Source organism: Panthera onca, chromosome F1 (genome assembly GCF_046562875.1).
Source record: "Panthera onca isolate mPanOnc1 chromosome F1, mPanOnc1 haplotype 2, whole genome shotgun sequence".
NCBI classification, from domain to species: domain Eukaryota; kingdom Metazoa; phylum Chordata; class Mammalia; order Carnivora; family Felidae; genus Panthera; species Panthera onca.
The window spans coordinates 15,900,151-15,923,206 of record NC_138355.1 but is presented as its reverse complement, the minus strand read 5'-3'; the positions used below and the strand labels follow the sequence as shown (position 1 = coordinate 15,923,206).

Here is a 23,056-nt window from a genome sequence, read left to right as displayed (position 1 = left end):
CTGGGGCCGCGTCTATTGGTAGTTTCTGAGGGAAATGCACATGAGGTAAATAAGCCAAGATATTGATAATTACTCAGTGTGACTGCTTCGGCCATTTGTCAGTTATTAAGGCCAGGTCTAGGCAACTGCCATTATAATTATACCAGACTGCAGTTCCATGGATATGCCTGTGGCCTTTCAAGTTTGTGACTTAATTGCCTGGTTTGTGTTTGGCTAAGAAAATGAGAAGGTGGATAATTCTGTGGGGTCTTCAAGTAAGTGAAGGCTCTGGTGCACACGCAGAACTTCAAGACGGATGCTGGACACAACTAACGGCCACGTGTACTATGCACGTGCAAGTCTAACCCAACAACTGAAATAACAGCTCATGAGATGACTCTTCTAACTCTTATTATTCATTTCCTTCTTCTCCCTCGACCCTCCCAGTGGGATGCTATACATCGCAGGGTTATTATTTCACTCATCGTATGAACCTTGGGCCTAGTGACTTATCCCTTGAGGCATGCTATAATCACTGAGAAATGTGCTCCCTGTCACGTCTTATTGCTTAATTATGGCTCTATTTTAGGCTCCTAGAGTCATTTGGCTTGGAAAGACCCCTCTTATATGTGATCTCGGAACACGCGTCCGTGTGGAGTTACCCTTGAGTCCACACGAGGCTGTTCTATCGCCACCTTATTCTGGCTTGGATAGGGATTATTGCCCCTTGATTCAGCAAGCCCTTGAGTTACTGTCATGAGTGTTTACATTCACGCTACTGTCCCAAGACGCTATCAACCCTTTGTCAGAAAGGCGTGTAAAGTTACTTTTTCTAACACCTGGGATTTTCTTGTACTGGTAAGTCCTAGCAGCCCCCTCTTTGAAATCAATAACATGCAAAAACCTCTTTTTCTAATACTCTTGTTGTGGTGGTGACAATTTTTTTTAACTCAGAATCTGTACATGTTGTTTAACACAGGCTTTTTGTTGTCTTAGTTGTGCGTCACTCCTCACTGCTAAAGGCAAGCTGAAAGATACGGCAGGTCCTAGATACATTCACAGATTGCGAGACAACCGGATGGAATATTTAAAATGAGGAATGTTCTAAAAATTGTGGACTTCTGGAGCATGCGTCCCTGTTGTGTTCCAACCACTCATTTTGTCCCCCTTCAAGAAGACATGATGTTTTGTTATCAGCCATTGAATGTAAATCCGGGTCCTTCAAGTAGACTACAGGAGCTTGAGGACAAAAGGCACAGATCACACACCTCTCACACAGCTCTGTCCATACATGTAGCTACATGCAGTTGTTTGATCAACTGCATGAAGAGATAATGTTGCATTTTCAAGACAGCTGTTTGGGATTAGGAGCTTGCAAAAGTAGCCTGACATGAAGGTAAAGGCAGACTGGAGAATAGTGTCCTGCTTCATTCCTCCAGAGAGCAGTTCAAGTCAGGCCTGGGGTAGATCTATGTTGAGAGAGGGTATAATTACCCTGGGTCCAGAGTGGCCCCAGGTCTTGTCTGGCAGACTGAGTTATATCTATCAGGGTCTTTTAAAATGCTGACTTGGCTTCTTAGAAATACAAAACCCAAAACATCATTTATAAAGGTCACTGGGAATGGCCTGGGTCAGAATAACTTGAGTCCGCTTTGTGCCAGTGTCTTCGAAGAGGAAGTTGCTGAATACTTACATAAAGCTCTTTGAGAGTACTATGTTGCTAAATCCAAACAAAGAATGAGCAAGGTTTATAGCTGAGTTTTTACTCTATAATTCAAATGCCAATCCAGCAATAAAATACGTTCTAGAAATTCCAATCAGAGATTTCTATCATCTGACTTGGAAACCAGCTGTGCTCTCAGTGACTATAAAGATTTACCACCTGCAATTGCTGTAATTCAGTAGAATTATGCAGAGGTTTGAAAAGCGAGAAAAACTCTCGCTATATTTTAAATGCAAGGAGAACTGTGCTTTAAGAAATTCTGCTTCTCTGAAGCCGATAAAAATTTAAAAGAAAGCAGTGGGGCATCAAGGCGTACGAACACTTAAATTTGGGAATTCAAGTTTACCCTTTTGAGTGTAATTTTTAAAGATGATGAGTAAAAAGTACCACCGTTGGTTGGCTATCTTTTAAACAGAACAAGCGACAGAACCCCAAGTAGTTAACTCCTAAATTGCGTATCACATCGAGAGCCCCGGTAAGCTTATGCTTGAACTGTTTGAGAAGTAGGAGCAAGAGAAGAAGAGTTTGACCAGGGAGGGACAGCTAGACAAAGCGCTCCAATAAACTCAGGGCTGTAATTTTGCACCAATAATTTCCTTCGCAGAAAGTAACAATTATTTGTGGATTTGTGAATCCATATATCAAAAGTCCTTTGAATGTGTTTTATGATTTTAAAAGATATCAGGGCTATCCTACGAAAGCCGGTGCACATGGTCCTCATACCAGTGAGCCCCCACTTCTCTTGCTCGAACTCCTCTCACACATGGGATACAGCTGCCTCGTACAAAACTGATGCAATATAACTTTGTCACTTATATCATCACCTGAGCACTCGGATACCACCCTGGGAAAGCCGAGCAAGGCAAGTTTTTCAAAATAATGGTATCAGCGGACCTTTTATAGACATATTTGAAAGCATTTCGCAAGCACGAACACAATCCCTGAATGGGTTATTAAGCAAAATTTTCAAGTGGAGGGATGCAGTGAACTTTATGGCCTGATGCATATAAGAGATACACCAAGAGTTTTAGAATGGCAACGTTACTAGCACTTGAGTTAAGAGAAGCCAGTTGGCCAACATGCCGTAAGTGAAATCTCAGCCTCTCAAATTCCTCTTCCGTAAAGCGAGAGAATTAAATCAGATGACCTGTGAGGTCCCTTCGAATTCATTTATTTCATGGTTCTCCTTTTTCTGTATACCTTATAAATACTTCGACAGAGAATTAGATTGCGGCTACCTGTATGAAGCGAATGTTACAGAACCTCATTAATGATGAACTGTCCTTAACAGAGGCTTATATAAAAGTAGATGGCTGTATCTACCACATAGAGATACGGAATACATGACCGCCATGTAACACTTCAGGATACATACTAAATTGTTGGAAACATTAAAAAAAATTTTTTTTAACGTTTATTAATTTTTGAGAGATAGAGCATGAGTGGGGTAGGGGCAGAGAGACAGGGAGACACAGAATCTGAAGCAGGCTCCAGGCTCCGAGCTGTCAGCACAGAGCCCGATGTGGGTCTTGAACTCATGGACTGCGAGATCATGACTTGAGCTAAAGCCAGATGCTTAACTGACTGAGCCACCCAGGCAGCCTTGAACATTTTTAAGAGTAAACAGAAGACCATGTTATGGGTGTATCAGACTTGTTTATTCCTTAGAAAAATAAGAGTATTGGACAATGATGCTTTTAGTTTTTATGAAAGTCATTCATAAATAAAAACACAACTATCTATGTAAATGCTTCTGTTCAGAGAAGTCAGCACTGGAAGGCTATAATTTCAACCCAAATTACAGAACATAAAAATACACAGCTCATCCACATGAATAACCTCAAATTCATTTAAAAATAGGATGTCCCCAACTTTTTCGACAGTATTATAAATACAATATTACATTTGTCTTTATTCTCTTTTATAATAGGTTTTTTTCAAGAGTTTAGTATTTGCACTTTTGGAATTTCTGATAAATAGATCATAATTTACTGTGAAATTCACAGATTTTGTGACAAAACAACAGTATTTATTTATATATTCACATATAGCACAATGTGGTGGTCAAGTATTAGTGAAGTGATAGTAATTAACAGACTATTAAAATCACCATTTGGACAATTTAAATGCTTTATGACAGGATAATTTATATCCAACGTATATAACACATATTTACAGACAACTTTAGAAAGAAAATATATCAATTTTTTTTGATAATCAATAGTAGTAATAGATTTTCTGTATTATTTTAGCCTCACTACAGAAACGTTTTCATTGTCTAAATTTAATCAATGTGCTGATTAAAGAAAAGACAATACATTAACAGTAAAATTATGCATGCTAATGGTGTATGTGTGTGTGTGTGTGTGTGTGTGTGTGTAGCAACTAATGAAAACTCAGGTTGTAAGTTAAAGCCATTTAACAGGCAAACTGAAGACGAAAATGTTACTGAAGCTGTCTGGTTCCTTCTGTTAAACTGCAGCTTCCAAGTTGGATTTTGCAGCTCGACCACGATCCAATAGACAATTCAATATGCCACTTCTGTTAGTTTTTTCTCCTTCTGTCTCTTTCACATGCTAATTTTTATGTCTTTATGGACTACATAAAACAGGTATCTCATCGTCAACACCTCTCCTAGGAAAAGTCACAGGAGTCTGATTAGGTGTCGAGTATCACTTTCCATCTTACTCTTCTAGATTTACCTGGTGCAACACACTCTCAATCGTGTAGCGTCTCTTCCGTCTGTTTAGGCGGTTTGTTTCCACCTGGTATTAAGAGTGCACCAGGAGGACCTGGCCCTGGATCAAGGTGAACGTGTGCCTATATATCAAATAATCATAATGCGAGGGTTCAGAATGTCAAACATGTTCTGCTGAAACTAACCACGGATTCAAAGTTAACACCGTTTTATCAGAGCTCACGGCATAATCCACAACAGACGTTTACCAGCCGCAAGGTACAAACTCTGGCACTTCATGTGGTCAGAGCGGCTGAAATGTCCTTTACAGTAATTTTAACTTCTTGACTTTGGTCTGCATTCAGAAGGGGATTGCTACTGGAATTTTCACACCGTTCATCTACCTTTTGAGAAGCGGCTGCGTCTCGATGATTTCTGTTCTCTTTGGCAAATCCTAAAGTCACACTCTCCCCAGAAGGCTGAGGTGGCCTCTCCAGATGAACCATCTGTCTCCCTGCTTCGGCTTCCTGTTCGCGCAGCAATCTCTCCACCTCCACCTCAAGCTCCAGGGTCTCCTCATCAGCTTGTACATCCAGTTGTTGCATCAACTCCTCCAACTTCTTGGCCTTGCGGAGCTCATTTTGCTGTATGATGGTACAGAGGTGTTCAGTGAGTTGCTCTTTGATCTCAGTCTTGCGCTGTAGCTCCAGCTTTGCCGTCACGTACTCCGCTTCCGCCCTGTCAAAGCGCTTCCTGTGGGGACAGGTACACAGATTGGTCCATTGGTTTTCCACTAAAGAAGATATTCAAAGGAGGTTCTAGAAACAATAATTAAGCTCCAGAATTGGAAAGACGTAATGAAGATATGGATGGTGATACTCTGTGAACACTTGTCCTACATGTTAGACAAGCCAGGCTGTCGCTGCTGAAACTTCCACAACATCCACACTTGGACCCTCCCAACGTAAGCATGTTCTTCTGCACTCATGTCCTCTTTCCGAAGCTGTGCTTGAAGGCTAACTCAGTGCAAACTAGCTCCAGTGGGGCTCCAGCGAGAGCCCTGATGGGACAGTGCTTGTCGATTTCTGGCGCACAAACACTACCACCACCGGGGCCAATTTCAGGCTGCCCATGTGGCGCAGCTGAACGCAGAACTGGGAAGAGATACACGACGTTGGCCCTGGTGAACTGGTGCAGCCTGGCTTCAGCACACAGCTGGTTAAAATGTAGGAGAGGTAAAAAGTTAGAGAAGTGAAAAGCAGAAAATCTGTACCTCTTGATCAATGGGTTAGAAAAGGAAGAAATATTTTGGTGGAGAAGGATATGGACGGTGGGTCCAAGGCGAATGTAAATGATACTAGGTGAGGCAAGAAGCAAGCATCGAGTAAGAACAGAAAAACTTCAGGCCGGGTTTAGGAAAGGTTTCTCAGTCCTGGCACTGACCCCTTGGACCATATCACTCTGTCGTGGGGGAGCTGTCCTGTACATTGTAGGATGCAGAGCAGCATCGCTGGCTTTCTCCCACAAGCTGGTAGCACCCACTACTTGTAACAGCCAAGAATGTCTCCAGATGTTACCAAATGTCTCCCAAGGGGCAAAACTGCCCCCGGTTGAGAATCCCTGCGTTAAGTTGTTCTCTCTCCACTTTGCAACAGACTGTTAGACTTTGATTAGGGTATTTTATCTATTTACACAAAAACTCTGCAGATACGCAATGCCTGTCTTAGAAGTAAGGTAATTCTGGGGCGTGTGGGTGGCTCAGTCAGTTAGTGGCCGACTCTTGATTTCAGCTCAGGTCACAGTCTCAGGGTTTGTGAGTTTGAGCTCCACGGTGGGCTCTGCGCTGACAGTGTGGAACCTGCTTGGGGTTCTCTCTCCCTCCCTCTCTCTCTGGCCCTCCCCTGTTCACTCTCTCTCTGTGATCTCTCTTATTTTGTATTAGCTTGACACAAAAAGAAAAATTATCATACATTGGTTCACGGTCTTTGGTTTTCCACACAAATTGTTTGTTTTGTTTCATCAGGAAAAGAGATTGGCCCACATTCGTCAATGAATTATAAAAGCCACTAACAGTTGTGAAAGCCTTGCTGCCTTGCTGTTATGACTGCCCACATCAACTCAAAGAGAGAAGTAACTTCTGGTACTACAGTTACAGCAACACAAAAACAGGTACAGCTCCTGACACAAGATTCTGTCTTGAAATGTGATGAAAAAACTGAAAGGCTTTGATTTGAGAAAACCCAGGGTTCAAAACCTGCCTTTGCCATTTACTATGTATGTACCTGTTCTGGTCAAGGCCTTTTTTGGATGGAAAGGACAGACACCCAGTCAAGCTAGCTCAGGTGAAAAGTGGGTTTTACTGTAGGATACACGAGGCAATCTCCCAGGCATGTCATCAGAATCAAAAGCTATTCTCTTTAATTCTCTCATTTTGGCTTTCCAATCACACAGCCCAATATGGCCACCAGCTGTGGCTCCACATCAAATTCACTCCAATTTCTCAGAGCTCCACTTCCAGGAGGAGGACTTGGCTTGGCTTACCTTGGCTAGTTATCAGTTTAAACAGAGCTCTTAGTGTCCAGCCATGCCACGAAACCCTATTTAGTTTATGGATTAAATGTTCTGGAGTTGGCAGCCCATCTTTGTTCTAATCAGGTATGCCCCAGGGTCAGCTTCCGGAATACAAAACACAGATAGGCTCTGAAGGAAGAGGCTGGAGAATATGTGCGCAATGTCTGAAAATTCCAGTATGGTGACCCTTGACAGTATATTCAACTGAATTTTGGCTTATTTGTACAATGGTGATACTAATAGGAGTAGAGTATAGGACACTTCATAGGAGTGTTAAGGATTAAACCGGATAAACAAGGGCCAGTGCCTGGTAGGCACTCAAGAAACAGAATGTCTTCAGAGCACCAGAATTGAAATGCATTGCTTGTGTATCATTATAAACATGTACTGTATCTAAAATTAAAATTAGGCAAAGTTCAAGGACCTGGTGTTTATACTTGAAAACTCTTATTTACATCATGGTCATTTATCATATTTCATTTTTTTTACTGTCATCTAGTAAATATAAGAATGACAAAACTAGCTGTTTTTCAATTACCCTCTATGTTAAAAGAATTATCCTAAAGGAGCTCTGCTGGACATGTGAATCCCTGCTTTCCATACTTTATAACATATCCTATTTAAGAATGTTCTTCCATCAAGCTTAAAAGCTCTGACAACATTCTCTACAGGTATATGAATACCTTGTCCCCTACCCCGACTCAAACCTCCTTTCTGTGGCCTGTGGTCTCCCTCAGCCAGCCAAAGTCAGTTAGTAAAGATTTACTGACTGGGCTCATGAATGCTGAATTGAAATTAAAATTCGCAAATAGGTCCCTAGGTTTCCATTGATCTTTCACCCTGGATAAATCACTGAAGATTTTGCATTTTGTTTATTTATTTAAAGTTCTTCTGGCCAGAAACATGCATATATATTCTTGTACAGAGTGATTTATGTTTAAAATATTGATTAATTTCACAAACTGCTCTATGAGCCTGAGGGTCAGGTGGATAATACCAAATCAGAATATGATGACATGTTTTGGGACAGAATAATAAGAGCATTATACATAATACAGGAAGACAAATTGAACTGGAAATGTATTCACAGAATTACTTTGTTATTTTAAATGGACACTGAGTGATTTAATGAATGTTATTTAAAGAATTCTAGAAACTGTCTCTTGGTTTGGGGATCCTGAAATTTTTTAAGAATTCAATGATTAACCCTCGGCATTCCCTTAGGTTCCACCAATCTACTTTTAGTTTTCGGTTCCTTTTCTGAGTTCTACCTCTTTGTAAGTATCAACATATAAAGGTTTTTATCCTTTCTTAGAAGTCTTCCAGAGAACAAATAGTATTTTAAAGGATAGACTAAAACTACATTTTGCAATTACTATATGTGCCCATTGGACCCTCTTATAAATCTGAGATACATTACGGGATTGTTGAGATAGCATTTTTCCTGTATCTTGAAACATTTTGCCATTTTATCACCCTGGGCATTATTTCTTCATTACTCACCAATTATTCTCGTTTCTGCAGAAAAAAGATTAATAAGAAAACAGAGAATGATGGAATAACCTAAAGGATGATGCCACAGTGAAATAAATCATCACTGTTTACAGTAAAATAAATCACTGTTTAGCTGCCTTACTGTGTTATCCAAAGTATTACATCATCTTTAACTTTTTTTTAATGTTTGTTTTTGAGAGAGAGAGGACAGAGACACAGAATCTGAAGCAGGTTCCAGGCTCCAAGCTGTCAGCACAAAGCCAGATGCAGGGCTCGAACCATGCAAGAACTGTGAGATCATGACCTGAGCCTAAGTCAGATGCTTAACTGAGCCACCTTGGTGGCCCCTATGTCACCTTTTAAAAAGGTATAAAAAAGGACTAGAAACACGATATTTGTAATCTGTTCTCAGCTTTCATTGAACACAGTTCAGAATTAGTTTTTCTAGCCACAGTGGCAAAATAAAGTTGACAGATGAAGATATTTTGCAGCTATTAGACAAATCAAAAGACGAATGTTGTGGTAAGCTAAAAAATGACCACCCAGAGATATTCACCTCCTAATCCCCAGAACCTGTGAATATTACCTTACAGGGCAAAAGGTGTGATTAAGTTAAAGATTTTGAAAAGAGTTTATTCTGAATTATCCAGTGGGACCCTAAATACAGTCGCATGTGTCCTTTTAAGAAAGAGGCAGAGGGGGGCACCTGGGTGGCTCAGTTGGTTAAGCATCCAATTTCAGCTCCAGTCATGATCTCACAGTCTGTGGGTTCGAATCCTGCATCGGGCTCTGTGCTGACAGCTCAGAGCGTGGAGCCTGCTTCAGATTCGGTGTCCTCCCCCCTCTACCCCTCCCCCGCTCTCTCTCTCTCTCTCAAAAATGAATAAATATTAAAACAAAAAGAGGCAGAGGAAGTTTTGAGAGAAGAGGAGGAAGCAATGTGACTACGGAGGCACAGAAGGTAGCGGTGCAGCCACAAGCCAAGGAGTGCCTGCAGCCACCAGAAGCTGGAAGAGGCAAGGAATGGATTCTTCCCTCAAGTCTCTGAAGGAAGACTGACGCTGCCAACACCTGGATTTCAAACCTCCAGCTTCCAGAAATGTAAGAGAATGCATTTCTGTTGTTTTAAGCCACACAGTTTGTAGTAACTTGTTATGTCAACCCTAGGAAACAATACAAGGCAGAAACAGACAACCTAGGTTCTAGATAGTGAAACTGATCACGTGCGTGAAATCTCAAGAGTATGAGACTTCAGAAAACACATCCTAGGTGAATTTTCTCAAACTCAGAACCAATGAATGAAAAATATGTATCTAAGGACAAAAAGGCAAGGTTACTCTCATAGAGTTAATAATTTCAACAGAACAAACTTGATCACACAGTATTTTACAAGTACCTGTACCATCTTATGTTGTGAAAGGATGTAACTGTTCTTTCAACTTTTAATGTTGGGGGCCAAACATTACTTGAAAAAAAGAGGACTGCTATGCTTATATTCTTATTAAACTTTTTAATGAAGTTGTTTTCCACAATCATTATTTTTACTTTTGTAAATTAGACATAAAATGACTGCACACATTTATGTACATGTGTGCATATGTATATGAGCGTGTATGTGTCTATGTTAACAGGAGTGTCTATTAAACACAGATGGCAAACAGTGCTCCTAGTTCTTCCTGGTACACTAGGGGTCAAAGAGATGCTCTACACACATCCACTCTTGTTTTACAAGCTGGTCTATGCAGCATACAGCATCCTTGAAGTCACAGATATGAATAGTGGCAATAACTCTCAGTTTGGCTCCCAGAAGCTCTGGTCTCCTTGGAGGGGTCTACCCTAATGCTGTTCTACGGAAGCCGATTTTAAAGCAAATTCTGGCCTATTCTGTATCCAAGAACCTTTTGTGGACACAGCACTGTACCAGGTACTATAAAACTACAATATAATTTTTATTAAAAAAAAAAAGAAGTCAAGGAACTCTCCCACAGAGATGGACTGTCGTGGGGACTGGCTACCAGTAGAAATCTAAATCACAATACTGTTATCACCAATCTCTAATCTCTCAATAACCGCAGATGTAAATTTAGAAAACATCTTAATCTTATGCACGAACAAGGTATGATGCCGGTCCCAGTCACAACTGTCTATGGCTTCTCTGTGACTTACCTCAAGAGTTTAGGATTTTAAAAATAGCCTCACACATCAAATATGGATATTCACATACAACTATGCCAATATCAGTACCATGAGAAATTGCCATCTTTAGTTTAAGAAATATAAAAATTTATGTCAAATTTTTTTCCTACAGAAACTAAAGTTTCATTAAGCACATTTTATATGATCGGATGTTTTCTTTTTTAACCAGTAAACCCACTTTCTTTGTGGTTCTCTGAAGAATAAAACTATGACATTTCTTATATAATGTTCAATATACAAATGTATCCTTCTCCAGTCTCCTCCAGGACAGAATTAAAACATAATCAAATGATTTTCGGTTGAGGTATCTAGAATAATCTGAATTATTCATATTAAGGTCTACAAAGGCCTAAGAATGTTCCTCTGGTAAACTTAAGTTACAGAGAATAACATATGCTAAAAACTAGGCTGAGTTTAATCTTAATAAAATCTTGGTTACCTCCTTAATGTCCTTATTAATAGAAATAGGAACCTCCAGTTATCAGCTACTGATGGCATTAATTTAAGCAGTTAATTAATAAAGGCAGCCCATTAAGTCTAATAGCATGTGGTCAAACAACAATTACAAAAATCACAAGGACACCACAAACCTCTTTCTTAATAAACGGTGAATTGAAAACACAATCAAGCATTTCCGCTTTATTAAACTGTTCTATAAACATTCTGCTGCTGTGGTTTACCCTGGACTAATGAGGCATTCGGATGGATTTCTAGTGTTACAGAGAAAGATGCAAAACTGAGTCATTAACACAGCATTCCCTTGTGAGAAAAGACAAACCGGGATGATTAAAGCAACGCGGGAAGGACTGAAAACCCTGAAATTGGACTTAATTTTTTGCCCTTTTATCTGCTTGCAAGGTTCATGTAATTCTTTACATGTGTTCATGCATTTTTAAAATATTCCATGATGATTTTTTTTCTCTAAAATGCCAATGACTGAAACCAAGGAAACACATGATAGCTAACTATTATAGGCAGAATACAATTGAAAAGAAAAAAAAAAAGGAAAAACTTCAAGCTTTCAAGACAGAGTGGTATTTTCTTTAAAATACTTGTAGCCTTTTTAAAAAAAAAAAGCTGGATCTTCTTTCTTTGGTGAAAATTGACATGAGAACTAGGCTCATCTCTAAGGACCATCTCAGATCATCAAAATTTCTTAACAGAAAGAGTACAGACTTGGTGTTAAAATAGCAGAATTTGGGGGCAAGTCATTAAGACTCTTAGAGTCCCAAGAATTATACAGATGATTGATGGTTTAGCAAAAAAGACTAAAACGTAAGTAAATAATGCAAGAAATGCGCTAACAAGAACAAGAGTAGGCCAGAGTGAAGGAAGACTTCAATAAGAACAGGCACTGGATTTAGTACAAAACAGGAATAAACAGAGCACCTGATGGCCTGATGGGACCGTTATGAGGCTTAAGTGATGACACAGATGAAAGCCCTTGGCCCAGCCAGCAGTAAATACTTCCGAAATTTCACTCCTGATTCAGAGTTCTCTCAACTCACCGAGCGTATGAATACTCAAGGCTGGCTTGATCAATCCGGTTCCTGAGGATCCCAATGTCAGCTGACACCATGTCATCTAAAGCCTGTAACTCCTTTTGGATCCGCTTTAGTTTCAGGGTCTCTGCTTGAGTTCTTTTAGATCTAGAAAAATGAACAGAAAAATAAAAACATTTTAAAATCACGTATCCATACGCAAGAGAAGTGAAAAAAGCAACCAACTATATATATGGTACTATATATACGATAGGATTATAATGTATAATTTTTAAAAATCAGAAAAAAAACACAAATCAAAATATAATAAACACTGGTAAAATTTTGGTATATCTCTAAGACTGCATTTGTGCTATTTTCCCTTATTCTAAGCTTTCTATTAGTATATAACATTTTCATACACAAAGAGTAAGATTTTTCAAAATACCAATAGTTCACTTATAGTTCTATATTCATTCCACGAGGATGAGAATAAGCACTAAAAGAACGTTATCTATATTCTCTTTACACAGAACATCTAAAAAAACTTTCCAAATTTCTAGCCTTAAATTCTTGCTCAGGCCACTTTCATTTGTCCGACACTTAGTGGACAGAAAGAATGGACCCTTACGTTAAACACCATTTCTTCATGTCTATTCGGTCTGAACATTCCTAGGACTCATTCCCCCAAACTTTTATTGCTTTGATTCCTGTGTTTTAGGCAAGACTACAGCTTAAAAGCACATCTAAGCTCAGTCCTCTCAGCACCCCAAACACAGTACACACTGAAGAACAGAATACACAGATACAAAAGCCTTTAATCTGAGTTCACTCACTTCAGAATTTCACACCCATTCTCACAGGAGAATAAAACTCCCACAGAAAACCGCTATCTTAAAACTTATATTCTCCTGATTTTTACTCCATTATGCATTTCCCCTTGTTTTCTGCCCACAGAATTAACAGTATGATTCTTTTACTTCAAGGACTTCACTGGTGCATTTATCACTAATCTAACCATGGTGTGTTTTCTCACATTTCAGCCTGTATCACTATTTCGTCTTAAACCAAAAGCACATCAAGAACAAGTGCTGAACCTATAAATCCTTTTATAAAATCCCTAGTGAACAGCCTCTCCAACCACTTCTAAACTGAAGACTACTGAAGTGATTTTCAAAAATCACTTTTCACTTTGAATAATCATGGTTTTTTCTTGAAACCTAAGTTCAGTAAGTTGCACATTTCCTGTTTCATGCAAATCAAGTGGGACCAGCTGGAGGGGGGAGAAATCATTTTCAAATACATATATCCTTTTGACAGATAAAATTCTCCATTACTCTTCTACCTACCTGCCTTTCTCTCTATCCTTGTCCCTTCCCCTCCCCCTGATACACACGGCAGTTTCAATACATAATAGTTTTGCCAGGCTTTTCTGGAGATCTAAGAAGAAAATGCCAAGAAAACTTGCTTGCATTTAATTCTCACTATTCTCAATCATTGCTTCACTGACGAAGTTTGGGTGGGTTCCTAAGGCGATAGCACACTGGAAAGCACAAACTAAAAGGGCAGAAAGAGTGGGTGAGGGGTGGAAAGTGGCTCAAAAGGGAACATTGCTGCTGGAGGCCATCATGATGCAGTGAAGGAAAAGGAACTGCTGACAAACCGACACCAGGAGGGACAGAAAAATCGAATCGCACACAGTATGGCAGAGTACTCATAATGGTGACCCCGAGTCATCGATGAAAGGTTAAATTATACCATGTATCAGTGGGGGCAGGGTAAATTCTTTAAGAAAAATGTCCACAGAAAACACAATTAAAACTTCTGGAGTGGAAGTCATTTATGTGGAATAGTCTTATTCTTCTACATGTCACATTATTAAGGCCTCCCCATGTCAAAATTAAAACCTGCATTTGTTGCTAATGCACTTACACTGATGGCTATTCACTGCTCCCTTAGAACGTAATTTATTTATACCAAATAAATTTGGTATAATCTATGCTTACAAAGTCCTCCTTAATGAATTAACACTGGAATTTCTGTACCATTTATAAAGGAGAATTATTTTAGTGAGCCTTAAAAGTAATGCTGTAGAGGGGCACCTGGCTGGCTCAGTCGGTAGAGCATGGGACTCCTGACCTCCGGGTTGTGAGCTCAAGTACCACACTGGGCATAGAACGTACTTTAAAAAATTTTTTTAAAAGAATGTTGTAGAGAAAATATCAACTTATCAGAACAGACAAGGGAAAATAAACATAAAACATGACAGAACTGACTGCAGGTTACAAACAACCTCTCCTAGTTCAGATGCCTCACCTTTCTGCAATAGCTTTAGCCAAAAGAGCTTTCTTACGTTTATTTTTCTCTTCCATAAGCCGTTGTTCTTCTTGGAGGACTTCCCAACGAGATTTTTCTTGCCTAGGGAGCGGAGTATAAAAATGAGTTTCAGAAACCCCATGCCACACCTTACCAGTCTCAGGCCTCTATGTATAAAATTTAATCAACCACATTATGTATATTTTCCTTCAAAAGCCCTCTTAAAAGGAACCCATCTGCAGCCCATTATTTTGTTCTAATAGGAACAAAGATTATCATTTGAAGTCAAGAAGTCTTACATAAATTGGCCCTTTGAAATCCATTATATGTATATAATCTAGGAAGCCACAAACTGGAAGCCAGAGTACTGTGGCATTTATTAGGAGTACAAAGAAAGTTGTGTAAGTTAATTATGTATTATATGCAAAACGGAGAACAAAATTAATTGGCATGTAGCTAATGTCATATCTTTTAGAGTTTTCTATAATGAAAGTCTCTACCATTTAACACCCTCAAGACAATAACCAATGTTTATTTCATTTTTTTTTTTCAATTTGCTCACTTCTTTCCATTCTGAGACATTTTTAAAGAGAGTGAAACACTATGAGCTAAGACTTGAATACTGGACTCCACAATCTGTCCAATTCTGAAAGAAGTATATTAAAATTTCCCAGAAATTTAAGAACTTGATGTCGACTCAAAGTAACGACAAAGCTATTTATTCCTATTATTGTCATTTCTTATGGCCACTGTGTCAAAAATCTCTATTCTCAGACCTACTAACCACTTCCAAATTTATCATTTTCTTTCCCTTCCTAGAGTCTCCATCTTGGTACAGGCACTGGTCCTCTCTCATTTTGACTACTGCAGTAGTCCAGCCCAGCCAGCACCCTCCCCCAAATGGGCTGCAATCCTGACATGTGGGTTTTCTCTAACCATTGTTTTGGTAAGGGCATCTCTCCTCCAGAGGCCTGGGTGATATTCTACTGCATGGGGGAACTCGCTAGGTAGGAATTCTCAGCTTCCACATCCTTCTTCATTTCCCTAATTCTCTACTACTCTCTGGCTTAGCTCTTGCCTCTTCCAGAGAAGGGAGATGTCATCTCTGAGCATTCTCTAGGATACAGCTTTCCTTTCCCCTTCTTGCAACCTCCAATTTCTCCTTTTCAATGACAGTTCCTGAGATTACATGTCTATGAAAATTTTCCCAAGTATCTAAAAAAAAAATTATTTTCCCAACAACGTTCAATCTAAATTATCCAACTCAATTTAAACCCACCCTCCCCTACTTATCTCAGGCCTTTGCTGGTAAACTACACTTAAAGACATTTAAATACATGCACTTGTTTGGGGCGCCTGGGTGGCTCAGTCAGTTAAGCGTCTGACTTAGGCTCAGGTCATGATCTCACAGCTTGTGGTTTCGAGCCCCAAGTCAGGCTCTGTGCTGACAGCTCAGAGCCTGAGCCTGCTTCGGATTCTGTGTCTCCCTCTCTCTCTGCCTCTCCCCTGCTCACACTATCTCTCTCTCTCAAAAAACATATAAACATTAAAAAAATTTTTAAAAAATGCACTTGTTCAATGTTGCTCTCATAATTTACATGGCTTTAGATCTCCTGTAAAAATGACTTCTTGGTTGTAAACCCCTGGTGGGCCAGGAAACACTTTAAACTCATAGTACAGAACCTGGATCAGAGAAATCGTAAGTTACATCGAAATAGAAAGACTCAGAAAATGGAAAACAGAAACAAATGGCAACCTGATAAATCAGGAGGAAACAAATACGAGTGGATATCAAAACAAAAGGTATAGGATAAAAATTCTGAGAAGAATTCGTAAGTCCTACATAGAACAGCAATTTCCACAAAACTGTTTCTAAATTCTGGAGGTGGTTTCTAATATAAACACATTAAATAAAGAATAAAAAGAAATCTAATGATGTAGCTGAATTGTTTTATCAGTCCTCTCAATTTCCTACACACTCTTCTTTGACCATCCCTTCCTATCTTTTCATAAACAACCTTTTCCAGGCCAGTGGAGATGGAGTGAAGCTGAAGAAGGGGTTCGATCTGGGATGAGGGGGAGCACTATGCATGTAAGAACTGCTTCTAGTGAGGGTCAAGAGCAGACACTTTGGATCCAGAAAGATTTGTATGTGAACCTCAACTCTGCCATTTATTAAGCTATGTATTTGCTTTGGGAATAAAGCATCTTTTCTGAGTCCAAGAAATCTCATCTGTCAAGTGAAAATAATGAACGTGTATTATAAGGCTGCTATGAAGACTACATGGCATAAAACATATAAAATGCCCAACACTGACTGGCTTACAACATATTTAGGTGGTAGCTATTCTTCAATAGTTTATTCATGATGTTTCTAGGTTAGAATATGAAAGAGAAAATGTTAAAACTGTATTTCTTCAAAGCCCAGTGGAGGGAAATAAAAAGGTAAAATGGAAAAAAGTCTCAGGGATATATAGACTTACTAACAATTCCACTTTCTTTTTTTCCATTTTGCAATCTGGCTTTGGAGGTAGGACCTCAGTGTTTTTGTGACTATCATGGGAATTCTCAAGTCCCGGTTCCCTTGGTTGACCTTCAATCCCCTGTGGTTTTCCATCACCAACAGGAGAAGTGAGTGTAAGAGGATTAGGAGGAACAGGGGAAGAAGAGTGTGGTTTTTGAGTATTAAATCTTGGTTTGGGTGCAGAAAGCAGCTGCTCTGGAGGTACTGAGCTTGATCCATCTTGAAGTCCAAGTTTTTGGCTTTGCTCTTGAAGGGCTTTTTCTCGCTGAAGTTGTTGTCGACTTTTCTTCACAGGGAGACGCCGCTGTGGTTCAAATGGATCTATGTGAAAAAGAGGAGAATTCCTTTGTGTGAGCAACAAATAATTAGAATTTCTCTAAGAAAATAAAGCATTAACATTAATAATAATTCCACAGGGTTTCTCCCCCTTCTCTACCATTAAAACCCAGGGAAAAACAGCCATCTTCCTGTAGTATTTTTGACAGTTCTTCTATAATCATACTCTTAATATTTAACAAAAACTATCCCAACTCAAAACTGAGCTTAAAAGAAGTCCATTTGTCTGTTGAGTTAAGCCTCGGAATAAAAAGCAAGGTTTCTTTTTCAACTTGAATTGATAACTGACTAAGCAATTAATCTGACCAAGCAAAGCAGACAAATGAATTCTCTAATAGGTCTTAAATTTGACTTATGATTCTATTTGCTCTCCTGAAATAAAATGGTGGTTGCGGTTACAAATGGGCTGCACTCTTCTTAAATAACAGATCTTAAGCCAGTTTGATACATAGGTACATGTTATACATAAAGTATAACTGAATGAAGTCTCTTATTTCTAAGAATGCTAGTTAACCCTCAGATGTTAGCTTTCATCTTCCAGAGCAGTGCAAGGTTGTTTCCCCAAAGTTAGCTAGCCATGAGTCAATGTATACAGCTAGTTTTAACAGCAGCCTGAACAAACCAATAGAGGAAGAGAAAACAGGGAGAATTTTTTTTTTACAAAAGCACTATAAAATAAATAATACCCCTATTATACTTCTTGGTTTGTCCAACCAGTGTTAACCTTGTAAGGCAGAGTACTGGAGAATTTGACTCACATTCATACTATATTTAATAAGAACTGTAAATGGTATTGTTTATAAAATGCCTGGGAAGTGAAATTGTGGTAAGTTCTTATTAATTAACTCAAATAGGGCTTTTAAAATTCTGCGTATTGACCCATGAAGCAACACAAGCCTATTATTTAAATCTCCCAAAGGAGAATTAAAAGCTCTGGAGTCATAGTTCTGGCACAGCTTTTGTTCAGCTCAATAATCGTAGACAAGTCAATTAATTATTCCATAACCCAGTTTTTCCAACTGTCAAATGGGTTGAAAATTTACCTGCTCTACTTAACTCATGAAGTTGCTGTAAGGATTAAATGAGATAGGTAAAATATTTTAAAACATAGATGTGCCATCGCAAGTAAAATGTTATTATTGTTGACTTTAGCCAGGAATACAAAGTAACCTCCTCTATCTTGAGACAGGAACTTATTCTTGACTACTGATCTTTATGTACACCAAAAGAAAATGCCATTGAGCTTACTTCCTGGTTACACTCACTAGTTGAATTATTCTTTTGCTTTTCACAGAAACTGCACAGGAGATTAAAAATGCTACAATAAAATAATAAACAAAACAGTAAACAAATCAGGCCTGAAACAATAAATAGAAAAACTCCTGGAACTAATAAGCCATTATAGCAAGGTTGCAGAATTCAAGATTAATATACAAAAGTCAACTGTTTTCCTATGTACCAGTAATGAACAAGTGGAGTTTAAAATTAAAAACATGATACTATTTGCATTAGCACTTAAAAAAAAAAAAAAAAAAGGTAATATTTAGGAATGAATCTAAGAAAAGAAAGTACAAGATCTGTGAAGAAAACCACAAACTCTGATAATGAAATCAAAGAAATAAATGGAGAGATATTCTATATTCATGAAAAGATTCAATCCTGTCTTATTTTGCAAATACTGACACAATGATCCTAAAGTTTATATGGAGAGGCCAAAGACTCAGAATAGCTAACACAATATTAAAGAACAAAACTGGAGAACTGGCATTACTTGGCTTCAAGACTTACTATAAAACTACAGTAATCAAGACCGTGGGCATTCGTGAAAGAATAGACAAATAGACCAATGGAACAGAATAGAGACCATAGGAATATTATAAAGCTTTAAAATAGTGTGGTATTGGTGCATAATAGACAAACTGACCAACGGAATAGAACAAAAGAACACAGAAACAGGTTCATACGTGTATGAAGCACTGGTATATGACTAAGATAGCATGGCCTCTCAACAGCAAAAGGTGGAATTATTCAATAAATCGACTTGAAAAAAAAAACCCAGCTATATGGAAAAGGTAAAATCAGATCCATACTTCACACCATATAAAAACAAACAAAACATTCTCCAAATGGATTAAGGATTCAAATGTCAAACCAACATTTTAAAACTCTTATTAGAAACACATTGCTTTATACAGTGTTTTGAATCTATATAGCTTATAACAAAAATGACTCTTAAAGATGCTTAATTTTTTTTTTTTTTTTTTTTTTTCCCGTCCCTCCCCTTAAAGATGCTTAATTGAATATAAGGACTAACATCTTATGGAAGGGTACTACTACCTCATGGTAGGGTACTAAGTGAAGACACAGAAAATGTGTACAAATTTGACCATATTAAAATTAAATACTTTGTTCATCAAAAGATTAATGTTAAAAGACAAGTTACAAGCTGGGAGAAGATATTTATCGGAGACCATATTCATAATATACCTGGAAAAGAACTAGTATCAAGAATAAAGAAAGAACTCATGAATATTTTCTTTAGACATTGACAGCATTGTAGTTGCACTGTTTTTCTATTTCCAATTTTTGTATTATGAAATAAATTTATTTTTTATTATAAGTCACACATCAAATACATGTATTTGCTACAGACACACATCCAACCTGTATGGATTATTAAAAAAAACAGTCACATTTAAAAAAATAAAACATGGCTAGAGTAGACACAACTGCTATATAAAGATAGGCATGTTATCCTCTCTTTTGGAACACTCAAGATAATTGTATTTATTGCCCTCCAAATCATATTACTTGCTTTTATTAAATGAAAGTATGAATGACATCTATCATTGACTGATGGAGGCATTTAATTGCCAATGCTCGAGTCTCAACTTTTTTCTCCTCATGCCATGGTGAACTCCCATATGACAACATGAAAACACAATGACGAGTGACTATGTGGAAGAGTCACCTGCCAGTCTATGTTAGACATGAAGCTATAAAGAAAAATAAATCTTTATTATTTTAAATAACTGATATCTTAGGGCTATTTGTTAACTGTAGCATAACTTGTCTCAACTTGATTTCATTATTACCAATACTTTTAAAATTTCCTACGTATTTGCCCCTTCCTGATCATATTCCCCCTTTCTAGTACTGGGTATTTTGATTTCCTATATTCCCAGAAGAATATACCTGCTTTGTATGATTTTGACCTTCTACAAATGATATCAGGTTGTATGTATTTTTGTAACTTGTTCTTCTCATGCATTATATTTATGAAATTTATACATGTTAATGTATGTGGGTATAGTTCATATATTCCCACTAGCTCTATACTGGCCCACTGAATGGCTGTATCACAATTTATCCACTTAAAAAAAAATTTTTTTTAACGTGTATTTATTTTTGAGAGAAAGAGAGACAGAGCATGAACAGGGGAGGAGCAGAGAGAGAGGGAGACACAGAATCCCAAGTAGTCTCCAGGCTCCGAGCTGTCAGCACAGAGCCCCACAGGGGCTTGAACTCACAAACCGTGAGATCATGACCTGAGCCAAAGTTGGACACTTAACCAACTGGGCCACCCAGGCACCCCTATTTATCCACTTTTATTAATGAACACTTGGTTTGTTCCCAGCTTTTCAGTATTATAAATAAGAATGCAAAGAACATTCTTGATTTTTCCCAATGTGCACATGGGGTTTCTCTAGAGTACGGTCATCCTTATTTTTGCTGGCAACCAACTCTACCTTCATGGATTAATTCTATTTTTAAGGTTGGAGAACAGCTGGAAGGAGTCTTAAAAATGAAAAATCCAACTCCTCTACTTTCACACATGAGAAATCCAAGGCAAAAAAGATTTAGAGGCAGAGCTAGGAGATCTATATGCCAATCACTGTGTCTGGTTATGAGAGTACAAAGATGCTAACGTGTTCTCTTACTCATGGTGGTCATAGACTAGGGGTTGGTGTCTATGCTTTAACATCTCACTACGAAATTATAGGCCTTGAAGCTAAGGTCTTTCCAGCCCCTCTCTCTCCCAAATTGTAAAGATATCTAGAAATGTACTTCCACAAAATGAATCTATTGTTACAATTTAGTCTATATTAAGTCTTCTTTCCCTTGGCAAACTCACCTCTACTAACACATAATGTCTGTGAAATGTTCCCAAGTTCCGCCCAACCCCCAGCAGAGTCAAGTTCCTGCTAGCTCTGTTAACAAGCTCTTGTAAACTATCTATTATCACATTGCATTATAGCTTGTCTCCTCAGTAGACTATCAGTTCTCTGAATACAAGGATGATGCCTTGTTCATCTTAGTATGTAGATGTACTTACATAGTATGTACTATGTATGTAGCATGGATGTAGCTTTAGTATGCAAAATACAGAAGCTGATACCTCTAACTTTGGGTCAGACCCGAAACAGGAATACTTGTACTCTGTACATACGAATATGGGAATGGATGTTCAAAACATAGAGCAAAAAACTGAGATTAAGCTTGATAGTTAATTACACACCGCAGTGTAACTTTTATGATATGGTTTTTAAAGGCCTCTGGACCAGTCAAAACTTCCTCCATCTGTATAATCTACATTGGTCCTGTATTCCTACTTTACTTCCTTTTCCACTTGTTGGCCTTATTTTTACATCTACGCTAAAGATGCAGACTTACCTGAACAACATCCAATTTGATCACAAACTCTTAACAAAAAGCATGCCAGGGCTTACTGAATTTTCTTCCAAAGTATATACATTATGGTACTAAGAGGGATGTAAACTCACAGAAGGAGTGTGCAGTACCAGGATCACCATACAGAATTTCATGACATTACATTCATAGTTTATATCACCAAGGGTTTCTCACCAAATAACAGTAAACTTCATTCCTTCATTAAAAGAAAACAAAATAGTACAAGTCCGTCCAATAACTACCCTACAAAGCCAGCGGGGGAGGCACCTTGTAGCTTACAACAGTCAATAGGTATAATTTCACATCTAACCTTTCAAAAAGTCTTGGTTTTCTGACTCTCAAGAGTTACAATTTCAAAAGTCATCTGGCAACCAGAAGTGCATGCAAGACTCCAGATGTATTAAGAAAAGCATCGTCGTTTTGCGTTTATTCAGATCCCTGTACTCCCTTGTTCCCAACCATTGTCAACTTACATACATACATTCATCACAATTCGAAGCTGGTGTGTGCCCCTCCCCCTTCTTTTACCCCAACCCCAACCCTCCAGCCGTGGACTTAAGGCAGCAATCTTCCCACAAGAGACGCCGAGGCAGTAGGCTCACTTCCTCTCCCAAGTCCCGTCCCTTTCACGGGAAAAGTCAAATTCCTGAAGTGGATTCCGGAACTTTCTTACCTGAAAGATCCCAGTCCCCTGGACCCGCCCCTCCCGCTGTGGCTCCCAAGGCTCCCACCTCTGGAACCCCTCAATGCCCTCCTCCCGTTAGAGCTCCCTCCCCAAACACCAACACTTTACCCTCTTTCCCGCCCCCTACCCCCTCAAAAGCTGCAGCCCCGCCCCTTCCCCTCTAGAGACCCAAGGAGGAAACCTCTGCAGGCACGTCCCGTTACCTTTAGTTTGCTTCAGTCGCCTCAGCTCCTCCTCAGAGAAGCCGGCCCAACCCCGCGCCATCCGCCTCGGCTGCCAGCGCCCCCAGAACGCCCACACCTCAGAGCCCCGACTGCCAACACGACTACCCAGTCACATCCGGGTTCTTCCCGGCCGCGGCGACCGACCAATCAGCGCGTCG

The 23,056-nt window shown here is 38.9% G+C and overlaps 1 protein-coding gene across 2 annotated transcripts; it reads right to left on the bottom strand.

Annotated features, from left to right (window-relative positions):
* Window positions 1–3,338: 3,338 nt before the first annotated feature.
* GORAB (golgin, RAB6 interacting) lies at window positions 3,339–23,030 on the bottom strand. 2 transcript variants are annotated; one of them, XM_060643484.3, is made up of 5 exons: window positions 22,878–23,030; window positions 16,925–17,282; window positions 14,438–14,539; window positions 12,149–12,289; window positions 3,339–5,132 (listed from the first exon to the last, which is right to left on the bottom strand). In XM_060643484.3, exons 1-5 carry the CDS (start codon window positions 22,936–22,938, stop codon window positions 4,676–4,678), a joined length of 1,119 nt encoding a protein of 372 aa, XP_060499467.3. In that variant the 5' UTR covers window positions 22,939–23,030; the 3' UTR covers window positions 3,339–4,675. The 2 variants fall into 2 exon arrangements, with proteins under 2 accessions (XP_060499467.3, XP_060499468.1); XM_060643485.3 differs by lacking the exon at window positions 22,878–23,030 and having other exon boundaries at window positions 16,921–17,038.
* Between the last annotated feature and the right edge of the window lie 26 nt (window positions 23,031–23,056).